The sequence below is a fragment of the Aptenodytes patagonicus genome, chromosome 4 (assembly GCF_965638725.1).
Source record: "Aptenodytes patagonicus chromosome 4, bAptPat1.pri.cur, whole genome shotgun sequence".
NCBI lineage: Eukaryota > Metazoa > Chordata > Aves > Sphenisciformes > Spheniscidae > Aptenodytes > Aptenodytes patagonicus.
Genome location: NC_134952.1, coordinates 53088739 through 53107710, shown reverse-complemented (window position 1 = coordinate 53107710; position 18972 = coordinate 53088739). Strand labels below are relative to the sequence as shown.

Below are 18972 nucleotides of genomic sequence, written 5' to 3'. Positions count from 1 at the left end.
CCCATGGATGCTGGCAAAGCAATACAGTCGCTTTGTTTCCAGAAGATTGTCAAAATGTTCAGTTCTGGCACAAGTTCTAAGTGTTTTTTTACTGAGCTCTTTTACTAGCCTGTGACTTTAATTCTAGCTGCTCTAGAAATCCTGGCAGTTCTTACAACACTACACCCTTAAACAAAATAAAACCCCAACTTTTTACAGATAAATAGTACTGCAGGACAATACACAGTAGAGGTTAAAAAATACACTGATGGTCATGTGTACGCACAACAATCCTTTTTTCCAATCCTGTGGGCATCCACTACTTTTTTTAAGTAGGGTTCATAACCTTAAGTCCAGCTTCTGTCATAGTCATCTCCCAATCTGGCTTTATTTAGTTCAATAGAAGTAAATGAGATATACTGAGTCCTTTCAAAACTTAATTTCAAATGACTAAATGTGCTCCCACCTGTACCCTTTTACAAGTCCTAGAGTATCAAAACTGAAGTCAGTTACTCATGGATTAAATCCATGATACTTATTTTCACTCATATGGAAATCCTTATTTCATGACCCTAGGAAGATGTACTTTTCTGTCTATTATGAGGAGAACTAAATTCCCTGTGGGACTTTCTTCTGCAACTGACATATATACAGATGAACTTTGACAACAGTTAACAGCAAATGAGCTACAGCTCACTGTATCAATACAGGATAATTTTACACTGACAAAACTGTCGACCAGTTAAATAGCGTATGTTCTGAACTAGACTGATATAAAATTAATGCTCCAGGACTGTGCAGAAGCTTGATGTTCCCTGTGTCCCATTTTGTCATTTAATTTTAGATAATAATTACATCATACATCATTTCTTAATGTAGTCAAATATGAAACAAAGAATATTGATGACTTGTATGTATTTTGCAGATGTTAATATAGCAAAGGAATCTTTCATCCTTGAGCAGCATTACATTTTTCCCATGCAACTTGAAACCTAGCTATTTGTGCTGGTGTAAAAATATACTGGCGTTTTTGGTTAGTATATAAAAGATGCAGTAATGGGTGGACCTGAATTCATTCTGTCCAGGTTCTGAGCTAGCCACCAGGCATGAGACAGAGAGGCACAAAAAGCCCCTGAGCTAGATCGGATATTAAGGTCTAATTAAGGAAACAACCTCACCTCACAAAGGGTGCTTATACAAAATCTTAGGTGCCTGCACACCTGCAACTTCCATGGAAGCAACGTACGTGCTGAACACCTTCCTGAATGTGGTGACCCTACATGTTTTCTCTGCAGAGTCTTTAAGTTCTCTGTTTGTGAGAGAGGAGGTGGAAAAATCCGTCTCCTTTAATTAAGACTACTGAAGACATACATGTTTTAATCATGTTCCATCAAAAATGGAATTTCAAAATTATGTTAGCACAGTCTTAATAGGACAATAAAATGCATTTTCATGTGTTTAGGTTTTTTTAATTGCTATATCACATATTTTACCTCAGGAAAAATACGGAAGGAAAGGAAAGGTTCAGCAAGCGTGAGAATATTTATTGTTTTATTTAATTTAAAATACATCTATTATGGAGAAAAAAGTATTTCATTTTCTACTGAACAATCTTGTGGATGTGAAGAGCAGCTCATGGGAGAAGTATTCACAATTCATCAGGACAAGTGCACGGCCCTTCAAGATTTCTGCCATATGCATACAGTGCTGTGCTACTTCTCTGCCTCTTTGATACTGCAAGACGACTGTCAACACAATCTTTTAAGAGAAACTTCTACTAGCAGTGCATCCAGATAGTAGCCACTTCAGAGGCTGACAAGTCCCTAGAAATCTAGACAGTGTTATCAGTGTTTATCTGAATGATTAACATAGCCTTAGGCTAGCTATTCTGTAGCAGGTGTGAAATTGTATTTCTTTAGTTTCTGGTCTCCATGAGTGACATTATCAGGTAAATGAACTTAAAAAAACAATTGCTTCTCCTGCTTACCAGCTCCTCACGAAGTTGGGCTATGAGTTCATCTCTCTCCTTCAGCTGCAGCTTCAGCACTGAGCATTCATCTTTTATTCCATCCTACAAAAACATCAAAAGAGATCTTATAATAGGCTTAACGCTTTTACTTTGCTCTTGACAAAAGGCTGTTTCACATAGTGTGAGATAATTACATCCAAGTAACGAAACTCAATTCGCCTTTGTCATGTGTGGTATTTTCAATAACATATTCTAAGTTGCAGCATAAACAAATTAATGGATTCAAAGACATTACATAGAAATGTGAATAGCTCCCTGCATGGAAGTCCATTTCATTGTTTTCTGAATCTTCTACGCCTTTTTACTGAAGATCCTATCAGGTCATTCCTTTTCAGTTAAGGAACAGCTATGAAATGTTATAATTTTACTCATACAAAACAACATTAGAGAAATATCAATTTAGAAGCATTCTTGTGGAGCTCTTGATCTTGGAGAGGATGAAAAAGAAAGCACAACAGACATTCACAGGAAAAGTAAAGCACCCTTCCCATGCATACATCTTTTGTCCCATGTCAGCCAAAACAGCAGCAATTCTGGTATTAACAGGGTGGAGGAAAGAAAATAGTTACCACTTAGCGATATAACCATTGACTATAACTCAATTTAACTTGCATGAAAACGAACGTAATAGCTAAAACTGTAGCCAAACCCAGGTCCATGAGGCAGTCTGCAAGCTGCCCCCAGGAAATTTTGTGAGTTCATGTAAGTCTAAATACCTTATTTGGAGATGAAATGTCAATCACATATTTTTATGTTGTTCTGATAAACATCCAAGAGGAGAAACTCAAATGAAAAGACTGAAATGTTGAAGGAAAAAAAAAAAAACCAAGAAACTAACCAGCCAACTGGCTGGTCATACAACTATAAACGAAGCACTGTATCTTCACATCTTTCTAGTACAGAGACATATTTACAAAGTTTGGGAAATTTACTGGTTTGGAGTATCGTTATTTTCCCCCAAAAAATGAGCCATACAACAAGAAAACTTTTGGGAATACAATGATACTTGCACAAGACTTTCATCCTTAGTTTAAAAATAAGAAAATTGGGCCTCTAGCTAACAGATGATAACAAGTACAAAAGGTAGAATTTATTTAGACCATGAAGAGCTCAGGGGTTCAAAAGGTTATCAACCGCTGTGATAAACTTGAACTCTCTCTGTACTAATGTGTTTGCAACTCCAAATGAACACACAAATATGAGACAAAAAAAAGAGTGTGAAGTCCATTTTCCTCAGTTAAATGTTCAGTTATAATAGTTACCTTTCAAAGTAATTATATTGCTCATCATCTGCTTGAACAGAATGTGAAAAAGAAACAAGACATTCCTCACACGTAAAACCACAAATATTTACAACTACAGTAAAAAGAGATACCCCATTTCTGGCAGACATAATGGACCTGCTTACATACTACTTCAGTACGCTGTACAGATCTTATGAAAGATTCAAATTTAGAAAAGAAGCTGGGACTTGCACCATCTCCTTTAGGGAAAAACTCACAGGAATTTTTCTTTGCTATAAGGTATAGCAGCATTACACTCTTAATACCTACTAATAGATCACTGTTTAGGAATGTTAGCTGCAAATAAAATACTAATACATCCCAGAATACAGGCCTCAGCACACAATATGTTATTAGTACGTATTTAACATTTTAGTTAGCAAAAATATCTGCTTATAAAAAATATAGTTTAAAGTATCAAGAACTTCACTATTATTTTATCAGTGAGGTCTTTATTTTAAAAAAATTGTTTTAAAAATGATGTGGCATTAGCTATTGTACCTCAATTTCTAGTTACATTATTCTGAGTTCCTTTTGTCAGCACAGTTTCACATTGCTGCTATCTGCTATTTTCCCCTTTTTAACTTAAAAAAAAAAAAAGGTTAGTGGAATGCACAGTGGAAGAAGGAAAACAACAAGGTCCCATAATCAAGACTATTACAAAAATAGCTTTTAAAAAGCATGCAAAGCAAATACAGCAATGAAGCCTGTAATAGCGTATGGTAACTAGAGCAGGAAAGACTTTTGAGATGAGCTTTGGCACTAGGTATTGCCTAAGAGGCAATGCAGGCCTCCCTTGGACTAGTGAGAGCTTGAAGAAAGGTTTTGCCTCCCAGAGCTTCCAAAGACTTAAAAATCACGGTGCACCTCTCCCGGCAAAAAGCAGTCATGCACCCAGCTGGATATTCCTCATCCACACAAGGGACAGACCTCTCCTGCGCAGCGCAGTTCTTCAGGCACTCAGCTTCTATATTCCATGCAAGAATTTTCTCATAGACCATAACTGTCATTACAGTTTGGAGAAAAAAATCTAGCGCTAAGGTAATTTTTCCCTTGTCTTGCCACATACCAGTGAAACTGATTAACATGTGCCACTGTGACATGATTCTTGTAAATCAATACTCCACATTATCAGCTCCTATGCGGACCACTGCAGCTTAGTAAAAGCGTGTCCTGCAATTTCTGGGGGACCCACTGTGCTGGGATACTCGGGACTATGATACGAGGGTTGGACCCATACCCTTCATGCATTTGCCAGCTTTAGAGAAAAGAGTACCTATCGTTTCCACCCCTCGCTCAAATAATTTTCAGTATTAAGCTAAGCTAGCAGCAGTTAGGTAAACTTAACTGCAGAATGCAGGTGATACAATCATTGCCACCAAACAGAAGACTTCATCTGCACCCAAGCATCTCAGCAAGAACTGTCCTTAGACAAGGTCTTCCCTGCAACTTGCTATGCAGGTACATCAATGTGTATGCAGGAGTTACCCAGAAATGTCTAGTAAAAGAGAAATGCTAGCAATTCCCACATTTTTATGTTATTGTTTAGTAAAAGAAGTAATAATAAACAGTCTATATTCCATCCACTTTACACCACACTGGGTTTGCAAGCAGCAGAGAGCTCTTTTTCTTGTTGAACACAGTGTAGAATTAGGATTTTATAATACCATTTTGCTGCATGGTATCTGCACAGGCATCATTTGTTCTGCAAATGCAAGACAAATGGTGCTTGGTGCTTCTTCTGTTTCTATTATATTTTGAGGACATTTCTGCTATAATACCAACTGAGAACATGAATAGAAGAAAGAAAATACCATACAGGAATAAAAGAGAAAAAAGTATTCGACTGCAGAAAGGCTTGGGTAATTTCAATATCCCATACATCTGTCTGAATGTAGTAGTAACAGAATAAAAAATGTTATAGAACCAACTATCTGTTGCCAAAACGGTGAATACAGTTCTTCCAGAAAGTAACTACTGAAAGCTAGGGAAGGAGAGAAGGCTCAAAAAAATCCCATTCTTGTGCAAGAGCCGAAATATGTCAGTGAAGGCTTGTGTGGAGGATACCAAAGAAGCAGCATCCCACTGAAAGGTGCGGGGGCAGGAAAAGCTGGTGGAATGCTGGGTTATTTATTAGTCCAGGGGCAAACAGCAATGCATATCAGACAGTGTGAATTCTGAAATAGATCACCTTTACTCCTTAGGAGGCTTGAAATGTTTCATTACCTACTGTGAAACTGTAGTACAGTGCAAGGCTGCTATGGAAAGACCAAGAAGTTTGTTGAGAAAAGCTTCTCAAGGTGAATGAGGAAGAGGAGACACAGTCCAATAGCAATTTATAGTAAAAAAGAAACTACCTGAAAACCAGAATTCCCTGGAATTGTCACAACAACAGACATCAAAGAGGAAGGGACTTGAAAAGGATGGCCTGCTTTTAGCAGAGCGTGCAATCAGTGTATTCTGAGTCTACACTGTAATTACAAAGCTGGAAGAAACTTTTCCCCCCATAAAGTAGGGCTTTCTAATATAACTTTGAATACTCTGGGGCTGCGTAATTCAGGCTCTTCATTATCCCCACATTCCAGTAGATACTTGACCCATGTATTCTTATGTTTAGAAAGATAAGCTTATTTATAATACTAGTTAAGATCATGTACACAAAATATTTCTCATGTTTTTGCAGCCCTTGTAATATTTATAGAGTGTAAGAGAATAACAGATTGGCATATAAGTATAGCTGAGTTCAAGTGCCAACCAGAATCAATTAAATGACCACAGATTTAAAATTCTGCTAGGTAACATTTACCATTTCCAGTTACTAAATCAATATCCTTGGACACTCTGGTTCCTTACCATTCTGCAAAATGAGTTTATACCTGTATATTTTATCAAGGCTATCAGTCCAATGAGAACATTGATGCTATGAAAACACTAGTCAACACTCCAAATAACTGAATCACATGCTCTACGCATGTGTTCATAAGCTACCTTTATACACTACAGCTTTCAGGCCATTTTGTTGAGTTTAATAAATTATACGTACTACGTATTACATACAGTATTAGATATTGTAATGATATTCTCATTATTTTTATGAATGTTGTTCATGATCTCATTATGAAAAAAAAAGGATAAGAATTCTGCTCTCTGTTGTAGGGAGCATGTTCATAACAGGCTTGTCCAAGACTCTGCAAATACTTGATAAAAAGAGAAGTCAATTAACAGCTTATTCTTAAAGAGAACTGTTAGACACAGCATGCTCTGTAAATAAAATGCTGCATCTTCAAACTACTTTCTTTTATTAAATGGAGGTAATCAAAAATGTTTGTAGTCTAAATTCCAGGTGTACTTCTTGAAAATGCAAAAGCAGCTGTGTGCAAAGTGTCCATCGTATTTTCCTCACTTATATTCTCTGATATTGTAAAAAAGTCCAGGATTTAACTGTATATTCACTATGGATCTGCTGTTATTATTGTACATGTTTATGGTCAGAACGTTCTTCAAATTATCATCTTTGTACTTCTTCAAATTATCACCCTTTTACTTATTTTCAGTTGTAGTCTATGACAGTGATTGCTATGTCTCAGTGCTAGTATCTTCCTATTTTAGTTTAATTCTGTCCATCTGGGAAAATGCTAAACATGATAGCAAATCTGTTTCTCATCAGATCAGGTCACAAGATGACAAATTGTACTGCGTGTGTGGAGACAGCTGCAGCAGGTTATGCATAAGGGCCAAAAAGCATAATCACTTCCATTTTGAAAACTTACTTTATACCTCTTCATACTTCAGAACAAATAGGCATATTGTGCTTACTGTAATCAAAGCGCTATAAATAGAACTAACCAAGTATTATGGAAGATAAATTTACTGCAATTTTACTTTGATACTAAACAGAATATGCTGCCAAAATAGTACCATGAAATTAGAATTTTATAAAACTCATTTGATAAATGTGCTGAATTTCCAATGCTAAGCAGATTGTTTACCAACTTAGGGTAATGCAAAAATCAGCAATTACTTAGGTTGTAGATTCTTTAAAAATATCATCCTGGAACAAACCAAACTAAGAAATTTAAAACTGAGTATCAGGTTCAGAAAGCTACATAAATGCCATAATAGTTGAAGCTTCCTTTCAGTTACGCAGCAGATTCATATAGCAAAATTAATAAATTTCTGGATAACTATCTAGAACATTCAGAAAAACACAGGTTATTTTAACATGTACAGGATTTTTATGCCAGCAGTGAAGGAGTCTAGACTATGTACAGGGTTACGGATGTCTTTTACGGTTCACTTTATACTACCTGGCATCTGAAAAACACTAAATACTTTTGTGGATCTTACTGGCAAGTTGTAGAGAAGCACCATTATCTATCTCTGAACTGGGACCCCACTTGGGTTAACATGTATCATGACACACACACTTTTATTAAAAGGAAAAGCATCTAGATATTTGAGATAATTCATGTGAGTAGACTTCTGGACATTACAGACTGTGTTTTCAGAAATGGGTTTTTGTCAGATCATTAATAGTTGTATTGGTTATTACTATTATTATTATTATTGTTGTTGTTGTTGTTGTTGTTTTAATGACAGTCTTAATGATCTTAACATGAGGCAGAGAACCTGAGACTGCATTATTTGTTTCAGGTGTCAAAATGAAGTCACTGGTCCATCTTTGAGAGATGGTCCCCTGATGTATTTACACCATGATACCGTATTTACACCAAGACACGGTATGACTTTCCAGTGTTTTATTTTCCCTTTCTGTGTTCACTCTAGCTCTACATACTGTATCAATTTATTTCTGTCATATCAATTCCTTTCAATCACACCAAGAGAGATATGAATTGGCTGGCTGCAATTCTTCACATGTGCAAAGCACATTGATTTTGCTTCTTCGGCTCATCTGTTGTTTTGGTGCTGTGCCAGTCCGGTTAGTCTTGCTGGAGTCCTGACAATGCTCCCAAAGAGAGGCCACCGACCGCAGGCAATGGTCATACTTAACTCGCCTGCTTCTCATGTCACACTGCTGTGCCAGCTGCTGCTCAAGCCCAGCACAAGGGCGAGGGCAAGTCCATGCTTCAGAAATTCCTGTTAAAGCATAACATGGCAACACAGAGTGACCTCCCACAGCCCCCTTGACTTAACACAAGCACAGTCTCACTACAGGGTATCTTTACAGTAAGAACAAAACAAATCAATAAAATCCTGAATCAGCTTTGGAAGCTATGGTCATATCAGAAACAGACAGCATTGTGTACATCTTCTTTCAATGCAACTACAGCATTCAAACGACTTATCTAAAGGAACAGCTCTGTATTTCGTTTCTTGATCATGAAATCAAACGGAGTTTGGGTAGCAGAGGATCTGATCTTATAATGATAAATAAGGGTGATTAAGCCTCATAAAACCTTACGCAATTCTATACCATGTTCTATCTAAGTTCAATTACATAGAATATGACAATGAATATTTTACTGGAACAATTTAGGGCAGCTATATCCATTTGAATGTTAGAATTCAACTGCTATTTTACTATGAAGGTAACACTCAAAAAGACTATGTAGGCTATGCTACTTTAACCTCAGACATTTATGAATACAGAGCTAAATAAACGACGTTTTCTTCATAGCAATCCAATTGTCAGTTAACTGTGAAATACAGATTGAGCAAATCAATGTGGTGGGGGTTTTTTGCCTTTTTTTACTCTCTTCAGCAGCAATAATAAAAAGCATGGAGTTTAAAGGAGTGCAGCTTGAGCAATAAACTGCAAAACATAAAACTGAATGATCATTCCAGGTGAAGCCCAAGATGTATTCAACCTGCAGAAATCGTGAACAGCAGCCAGGAGTGGAAACGTGTAGCAAACACATAAGCGTATTTTTCCTGACATAACCACTCCATTTACTGTCTCCTTATGGCTCTTCCTGAGCCAGAATTCATATACACAGTACCACGCCTCCTTTGGTAATATCTCTAAATAAATTCTACATTCATGAAAAGAAAAGAAACCAAGCAAGCAAAACAAAAAACCCAACCCCCCAAACCTTCCTTTTGTTTCAAACAGACTGCCAAACAATGTCATTGTTCCTAACCTAAGAAAAGACAGGAGTGTTTCCTACTCATCTTCCCCATGTCTCCCATAGTTTTACACGTCTGCATGCTTACTGCGCAACTCCTGCCATCTCTGTTTGAAGCTTGGGAATCACTGTCTATATAACCTCCTTTCTTACATAAGCCACCCCGTATCTCTGAGCAAAACCTGTGATCCACCTTTTCTAGTTGTACTATATCATTCATTTGAAGCGGGTAATCAGGATTCCACGTAGCACTCGAGCAGCGGCTTAGCCATCCATTCACACACCTGCACTATGACATTTTGGGTTGCATTCATTTTTAAGTACTTCTTCAAAATAATTCTTAAGGGCCCAGATTTATAGAAAAACCCCGTGTCTTCTATATTTTCTGTAGAAGGGGAAAAAATTCCATCACAAACCCTTCCGTAAAACTAAAATCATAGTCACAAACTTCAGAATAAACAGACTTTGGGAACAATGTCCCTGTATCTATTCATCAAGAGCCCTGCAAGAAGAATAACTACTCAACTGTATGTACTTTTTTTGATTTTGATTAAGTAGTAAGCTGGTGTTTTCAGGGAACTATCCACATGTCTGAAAGATCTCTTTCCTCATTTAGAAAAATAGGTTTGTTCTTCCCCATGCGTATTCCTTTGTGTCTGCTGACACTGAATCTCAACGGCCTTTCATCTTTAAATCTTTTGGTATGATGAAATCTTTCCGCAAAATTTCACACTGCATTTTAATTCTGATTATTCTGGACCCTTCTGGAAGTATAATTCTTCCTTTAATAAATGACTACTTACATCTTCTGTACTCTACATCTAATCTGCCATTAATCCAAGAGAAGACCCCACTCATCCTCTTATTTTTTAAAAGCCTTTGATGAAGGGCCTTGTTGAAAGCTTTTTGGAAATTGAGTTAACTACACAAAACGGATCATCCTTGTTCACACTGCTGATGACTCTTCCAGCAGACTTCTGAGGTATGATTAAAATCTCAGAAAGTCAAGTCTGCTCTTCCCCATTTATTATATTAATTCATGGGCCAACTAAATCTATTTTCCAGAACACTTTCTACTAATTTACCGGGTAACAAAGTCAGATTAAAAAAACTTCGAAAAAACCCAAACAACAAAACAAACAAACAAACAAACAAACAACCCAAAACCCCATACCCTGGCATCTTATTTCTATCTGTCATTTCGCTAAGAAGATTTAAGCAACAGAAAATGGGCAAGAGTTAGCAGTTCAACAATTTCTTATATCAGTTTCTTTAGCATATTTGAATGAGTAGCTGGTGTGAGAGTTTTTTTATTCTACATTATTCCATTTTATTCTCAGTTATCTTCAGCTGACATTTCAAGACTTATTCCTCAGACTAGTTGCCCCATTCCTGCTGGTGTATCTACTTATGTGGAAACAAACACAGACCATTTATTTACTTTTTTTACAATAACCTTATTAGCCAGGAGTGGTTCCCTACACAACAATTATCTTTCAGCATTGCAAATTCTCTGGAAGACCTCATGCCACTTTTTAATTTGAAGAAAACCTTTTATAATCAGGGTGGGGGTTTTGTTGTTTATTTTAGTATTTTGGCCTTGCTTATTTTATTTTTACATTAAACTGTAAACATGAAGTTCAGCAATTTAATATTCTCCTATTAACTCTCATTATCATCAGGGAAAAATATCCTTTTCTTATCAGCAAAACCAAAACCCCTTCACACTCTTACATGCAAACAACCTTAATCATGTAGTAGATATAGACCGATTCACGTCAAAGAATATCCGTAAAAAACTATAACCTTGTACAGACATAATTTCACTCACAATTGAAATGCAGACACTTTTTCACTGGTATGTCTCAGTTTCTTTCTGCCAAGTAGCATGATAAAACCATTTAGGCCAAGAAGTAAAGTAAAAATATCTGCCAACCGCTGCATTTTTGTAAAAGTTTCTTTACCACCAAGCCAGTAAATGCATTTCTTCATGTTTAGCAAATAATGCCCTACACAAAATCTCACTTCTCTAAATGGAAGGAGACTGAGCCCAAATCAGATCCTGGCTCCCCTGGGAGGAGATCAATAACAAAGTTCCTCCTGGCTCCAACACAGCACAGGCCACCAAGTTGGAGTCTCCCCTGAGTCCACTGTAGTCTTCTACTATCAGCTTGAAAATGTGACAGCATTTCCATTATTTTATGTTGAATTCAACATTTATGCTTTAAAATTTTCTTTCTCCTGCTTCTTGGAATCACAAGAAAATTTTAGACAGAAGTGACTAATAGTGACTTCAGCTTTTCCAGTTGTGAGGAAAAACGTGACAAAAACCTCTTGTGCACAACAACCAAAAGACAAAATATATTTTTACATTTTCCAATTACTATTTTTGAAGTCAAGTCAAGATTTTCTTTAGGATCCAAACAAAAGTAATTTTAGATTGACCAGGATGATTGAGAGAGGAAAACAATGAATACATTTTTAGATCTCCCAAACACATAGGAATTGACAGAATTAATCTTATTAACTGCTCTCAAGAGAATAAGAAAGGGGAAGCGATCTGGCCAGCTCTGGTTGAGGTTATAATAATGAAAATAATGTGTAATTCCAGGAAAGTTTTTAGGATCAAAAATACAAACGTTTGCACACATGGATAATGTGTGCAAATAACAAATACTCACAGAATTAACAGTGATATACAAGTTACCGCTAAATACCATTTAGTGCAGGTCTGGAGTTGAAGTGAGAAGAATATGAAAGCTCACGGTGGCAGGGTACCTGGTTCTCTGCCAGGTCTTTAAGAAAATGATTAAATAGGGACAAATACTACAAATTCTTCAATTTATATAAGCAAGGTGTCTTCATGAGAAAGAACTTACATAGAAATTTTTCATGCATCACATGTTTTGTCTTTGTATAAAATGGGAAATATGTTATACAGACAAATGCAACTTCTAAGGAAAGAGGTGTCAAAAGAGCATATAGACTACCAGAACAGCAGAGGATACACAAATACACTTTGGAAAAAAAAAAATTACCCCAGATTAACCTAAATGTTTCCTTCACTATTTTGAACTCTAAAGTTTCATTTGACCACTACTACTTTATTATATTAAGAGACCAAAATTATTAATTCTGCAGACCACCTCTATTCTGGTAGGCAGACTGGGGAAAAAGCTGATTTAGAAAATACCTATTACCTAATAAATGTTAAGCACACTGCCATATGTAAAGAACAGTACTATTTTGAAGGTAGGCACAAGTCCATTTGTAATTCTGAATAAAACTTTGATTTTGACTGTACTTAGACCACCTTAAATCCAAGTGACTTTTAAGGTGCCCAACAAAAAGAAAAGCATGAAAATAAGCTTACTATTAAGTAGACTACAAAGGGTCTGCACATTCTTTGGTAAATGTTTATAGGAACCAATATTTATTTCATCACTTAAAGAGATGCCTAGAAATTTCCCATTACCTGATTCTGCTAATCATCCTGTGTAAATTGCTGCATTCTGGTTTAAATATCGTTGTGATTTCAGTGACCAACATAAGCATTCTGGAGTTCTGATGTTATGAATGAGATCAAACTAGTGCCAAGATCAACAATTTCAAAAAAGGCATCAAATCCAGTAGAGTTCTATTTCTGTATGCCCAATCTGAAACAATTTCTTTCCAGAGACAGTAAGTTCTGGAGCAGTGGCCCGAATCAAATTGTAATAAGTTAGTACCTCTGAAAAGGTCACAATTCCCCCCCCCCCTTAATTGGGGACCTATTAAAGGATGAGTAGATTGAAAATTACTTTTTAACACATAAGATAAACCACATTTTCAAAAGCGTATTTTTTACACTGTGCAATGTTTTTGTTCCTATGTTATTAAAAGAATACTGCAAGTATTGAGTTAACCATGCATTTTTAAATATAGTGAATTTGGTAATTTTGTTACGCTTTAGTGGATTACAAACTGCTTCCTTATTTCCCCTTCCACCTCCAAATTCCCATATATACAATATTTTGAACTACGTGTACTTCTCAGTTGTAGATTCCAAATACTTCCATATAAAGAGGTCCATGCCACTCCCTTTTAATCTTTCATTTTATTTTTTTCAGAGTAGGAAATTCAGACATACAAAAGGGAGGTAAGCATTTGCCTGGGGTACCCAGAAGAACGTGCAACAGGTGACAGGTTTCCTGAGCTTGGTGCCTATCAAAAGGGACTGTTTTGTTCACATCACACGAGACACCACGTAAACACGAAAATTGTGTTAATGCCTAATGACATCTCTACCCATGGCCATATTCAGTCAAATTAAAAAAAAATAAAAAATTCTCAAAACATAATAGCTTTTCTTTGGCAATTCTCAGAGTACTTTCATACCAGTCTAATTCCATTTATTCCAAAAGGCTCCCTAGATCCACAATGGTAACACAGAAAAGTAAGACCCTCGTATTTAGATAAAATGAGAGTACAGAAGTACGATACACTGTATTTATTTTTGTATCATTAAGGGGTATTGTGGAGAACATGATGTCCTCTCTTAAACTATATATAATACTTGTAATTTGCTACTGCTTATAGACTATCAAATGTATTATTATATCAATAAACAAACTATATAATATTACTGACCAATTAAATAAAACAGGAGTGAATAGCAAAATGACACACAGCAGGTGGGCAAATCAGTAATTCATTTTGATATTTCAGAACATCTTGCTATACTTTACGTAAAACTTGCAAATATAAACCATGAAGATTGTTTCCTGCCTTTACCACAGTTGCTAAACACAGCTGAATTTGTTTCTCTAGATGAGGAATTTTGCAAGTTATTGACATACCCTCTTTCACCTACTGACATTTAGTACACGGAGGTCTTGGACACCTACTTCTTCTATAAAACCACTGAGGTTTTACCCATTCTTACCAGGTAGGCAAGAGTAGACTCTGAATTACAGTGAACATACTTCACACTGAGTATAGATAGATGTATAATATAAAGTCAACCACTAGGCTTCTCACTTACATAAATAAATATGAGGAAATTTCATGGCAATGAAAGGATGTCATTTTCAATATATATCTTACCAAAGGGATAATTGGCTGTGTTTAATTTTTATTGAAACTACTCATGCTACTCATTATTTTGATGCTTTCAATGAAATAGTTTGCTTTTATTTTCCTCTTCGAGTGGTTACATCTCCATCAGCTTCTTATATTCTCTAAAAGAGAATTCTGAATTTTGCATGTCAACGTTCAAGCTAGGTGGTCACGGAAAAATAAAATAAAAAAAAATCTAAAAAGACTTAACTATACATTCAGTGCGACTCCCTCACAAACTGCATACCCAATTATTTACTGACCTTAAATGAAAATGCATTTTTCATTTGAGAGTAAACCTTTGTTCAACCAATGTGACATTTTGCTGCTAGTTTTTATGCAGCTATATCAATCTTTAAATACCACCAACTTTGCATACATATAGAAAATCTAATTTCTGGACTGACATTACGATCATTGCAAAAGAAAAGACATCTTTATCTTAATGAGCTTTTAAGCAAAAATAAAATAAAAAAGGCTTTGTCAGATAACTGAGACAAACAAAAGTCAGCTATCAGAAGATAGTTTTGCTGCCATAGGACAATTACAAAGATACAACAAAATTTAAGTCTCATAAGACAATACAGTACCAAATATAAATATCTACCTAGTTTGGCCAGTACAGAAAACAGTACAGTCTAATTAGTACAACACTCATTGGCGTAATCAACATGCTAATACAGAACTGCTCTTCCTGTTTCTGAGCTAACATGTATAGAGATACATCACTGCACTAAGCCAAGCAGAAATCAAATTCTATGCATACAATAAGATAATATAGAAATAGAAAGGATTGGGTTTTGTTTGGGTTGGTTTTTTATACTTAGATCCCTCTACACTGCACATGTTAAATCAGAATTATTTCCAGTACACAAATCGTGTATACAAGAAGAAACCTGAACTATATCGTTCCTTTTCCTAAAAATGAACTAAGAATGTATTTAGGAGCACTATAAATTTGGCAGACAGTCTCTATAAAATTTTCCTCTGTAAAAAGAAACAAACAAAAATGCTAGTAATGCCAAGATACCATGGGAAACAACAATGGCCATGAAGCAAAGACATCTTTTGTTTGTTTCTTTGTAACCAAGTAGTTACAAAGTGTACCACTTTTTCTTTAAGACTGAAGCCAATTGGGGATTTTATAAAAACATATCTTCTCGCTTTAAAGTGTTCATTTTATTAGAAAAAGCCCTTGACATTTTGAATAAAAATTCATCAGTTTTGAAGAACCTTACAGGGGCAAAATGTTTTCATCAAGTTGAGCTACAAGAATAGCCATTAACCTGCACCGCTGCCTACCCACCAGCTCAGTGGCTGAGGTTACCCCTGGGGAGGTGGATACAGACGCCCGTGCTTCCTCACTCTCACAAGAGGGACTTGAACCCGGGTCACCTGCGTTTACTGCGGCTGCCCTGACCACCACCTTATTGAGATTTTAGAGCAGCCTGCACTTTTTCTCTCTACAGAAAAATGAAACAAAGCCTCAGTACTTCGCATAAAAATGAATTCCTGTTTCAAGTAGAGCATCATGCAAGTTTCTTTGTTACAAATGAGAAAAGAGCGCTGAGTCTGCGGTGGCGAAGACACCGATGGAAATTTACTGTTGAGTATGGCTGCTGCTTCTGCTTTGGAACAGCGTATTTACTTTAACTTCTTCGCATATCCTTGGAACATACGTTTTGCAGAACTTTTTATTAATATTAAAATACTTGAAATGAAGGGAGGTAAACTAAAGATTAATTTGCCTGCTAATAACATTGTAATTATGCCTGTGGGATTTGAATTGAAAGCATCCAAATGCTAATAAGAACTAGTTAACTCCAGTGGGTAGCTGTGATTAGCTATTACTAGACTTGATCTTTTACAGATGGGGAAAGTTGCAGGGTTACAATCTAAGAAAAATAGGTGGTTCTTCTGTATGGATATTCGTATGAATCATCTCTTTCCTCTCAAAAATCTTACCATTTAATTCTTTAATATTTGTCATTACAGAATTGGGAAGCCTAACCTTGCAACCTCTTCTCTGCTCATTTTGAACAAAGAAAAATGCCAAGAAACTCAGCCAAAACCGAGCTTGATGTTATTTTCCTTAGGCAGTTTCCCAGAGATCCAGTTACTAAAACATTATTTGTAAGTCATATTTTAAGTTAATTGTGTGTGCCACAGAGGCATTAATTATGCTGTCACTTGCAGCGCAATATTACACCTAGTTAAGTTCCTGCATGATTCTTCCTTTGCCACCGTTACAGGGTCTTAGCTATATACCCTTTCCCATTCTGATTATTAGAAAGCATATTCTACTTACAGCAGACCTCTGCTGTCTCTTGGTTTTTTGTCAAAAAAAGGAAAATAGATGCATTTCAGTGTCCATTTTTTCCTGGGCAACAGTTCTATCCTGACATACCCCCAGAGAAGCTTAGCCAATAGATGTGGTGAGTGAGACCGGATAGATTAATGAGCTCATTATAATTCATTAAAGAGTGATGTGGGGATGACTGCCCACTTTAATTAGTTTTATTACTGCAGGAAATTGTTTCATATGCCAAGCTCATCACCAAGCATGCCTGGAAAACATTAGAGTGGTAATCAGACTTGATACGAGAACCTTTCATTAGCCTGTAAGGCTAAAGGCACTTAGAATGACAAGGAAAGTATTAGAAAGATGGACATGAGAGTGGTTAGCATAAAATAATTTATCATGTCTAATAATTCAGCAATAAACAGCACAATGGTGATTTCACCTTAAAAATTTGGTGGAACAGCCGTGTTGCTATAGCACACCATGTACTCTTCCTGTAATCATGACATTAGCTGACAGTAATAGATTTAGAAGGTTTAATAGGTCAGGTTTGCTCAGATAATAAATCCTAATGCAAATTAACTATGACTCAAATATTCTAATGAAAATGTTAATTGGTAACTGGAATTTCTTCAGAAATATGTGGGCCTCTTTTCCCAGTCAACCCCCAGATTAGTAAACACACATTTCCACACATTTCCTGACAACTGTAAGTTGCAGGTGAACAACAGGTAAAAATTTTTTGTAGATAACAGGTAAAAAACCCCAGGTAAAATAATAGTAGATTTGGATGGAGAGAAATGGAAGGTTAGCTTAAGAGTTTTGTTCAGTCTGCGAAAGTCCCACTGAAGAAAAGATTACATTCTAGGATCCACTTTTTTAACATTTAAAGGCCTAGAACATATTCGCGTTCAAGGTCTCTCCATCATTACGCAAATGGTTTAAGGTCTAATCTCTGTAACCTCAGTAATTTTTTACAATCATGACTACCTTATCACCATTTTAATTACACTCTCTTTCACCCTAAGCAACAGCAAATCTTCCTAAGCCCTACATTCCTGATTAGCTGTATTTTGAATATATTGTTGAGTATTATCAGGCTCTATAACTTATCAAGAGTTAGGTATTTGTTTTAATACAAATGTTAAAAGAATACCTGTAAATGCCCCTGTTCTATTCATGAACAGGAGAAAGTGATGGAACTATAGTCTAAATTGGCCATTGATAAGATCATGGATAATAAAGTTTCTCAATAGTATGTCATAATGAAGCATGGCAAATTATGGCTGAGCATATCTTTAGTGATAGGAATTCTTTCCATTCTAAGATAATTTTCAGGTGGTTTTAGAATAGCATAATGCAAGATTCCCGCCCCCCCCCAATATATGAGGTAATTAAACAAGGTAAAAAAAACCTGCTTCTAAAGTCATCTCAAACATACCATTGTCTTTTCATGCCTTGTGCTGTTCAGCCACTCCGAACACCCACTACCTCAAAGCCATTCTTTCTCCTCGAATTTTCACAAACAAATCCCTGGTTACTCTTGAATTTTCTAGTGCAAAAGAGCGGGTTTCTTTCTGATTACACAACAGCGCAACTGTCCATTGTTATTTTGCTTCTGTAAGAAAAGAGGTGTCACTAAGCACCTCACTCCTTTGCATGAACTTTGCAACATTTCCCTTGGCAAGCGGCCCCACTGGTTATTAGTTGAGTATGATACCGCTGAGACTGACAGCATCTGGCTGTCAGATATTTTCACATTCCTATTGTAAATGTGGTACATATAAGTATCAAAAATGGAGGGTTAACAAAAAGAAATAAAGACAGCCAACACACAGATTCCTGGGATGTCTTCTGTACAGTTCTGTGTGCTGTTATCTTAAAGGCAGTCCTTGCTATTGCACTGTGGCTCACGGTTCTCATAAAATAAGTCTTACAAAAGTCTTCTGACACAGGTTGTTGTTACGATCTTACAGAAGAGGAAGCTGAACAAAAAGGACAATGAAAAATCTCCGAATAAAACTCTGAGTTTTTTATTTTCCATTTGTTGCCACAATCATAACTCAGTTCTCTCTTTTGCTTGTTATTGCTCTCGCACACCTTCATCCTCCTTATCCTTGTATTACACCTGGGTCAGGCATGATTAAGAGCTGTATACTTTACCCAAGCGACACTGGTTCTGATCCCAGGACTTTA

At 36.3% G+C, this 18972-nt stretch overlaps 1 protein-coding gene across 7 annotated transcripts in view; it reads right to left on the bottom strand.

Moving 5' to 3' along the window:
• CCSER1 (coiled-coil serine rich protein 1) overlaps positions 1-18972 on the bottom strand; it is a 755676-nt gene that overhangs the window by 336584 nt on the left and 400120 nt on the right. For 6 of the 7 annotated variants that reach the window (XM_076336760.1, XM_076336758.1, XM_076336763.1 and 3 more), the window contains one exon: positions 1967-2050. The exons of the other annotated variant lie outside the window; for it this stretch is intronic. In XM_076336760.1, the coding sequence (XP_076192875.1) occupies positions 1967-2050 (84 nt within the window). The remainder of the gene's footprint in view (positions 1-1966; positions 2051-18972) is intronic. 7 annotated transcript variants of the gene reach the window in all.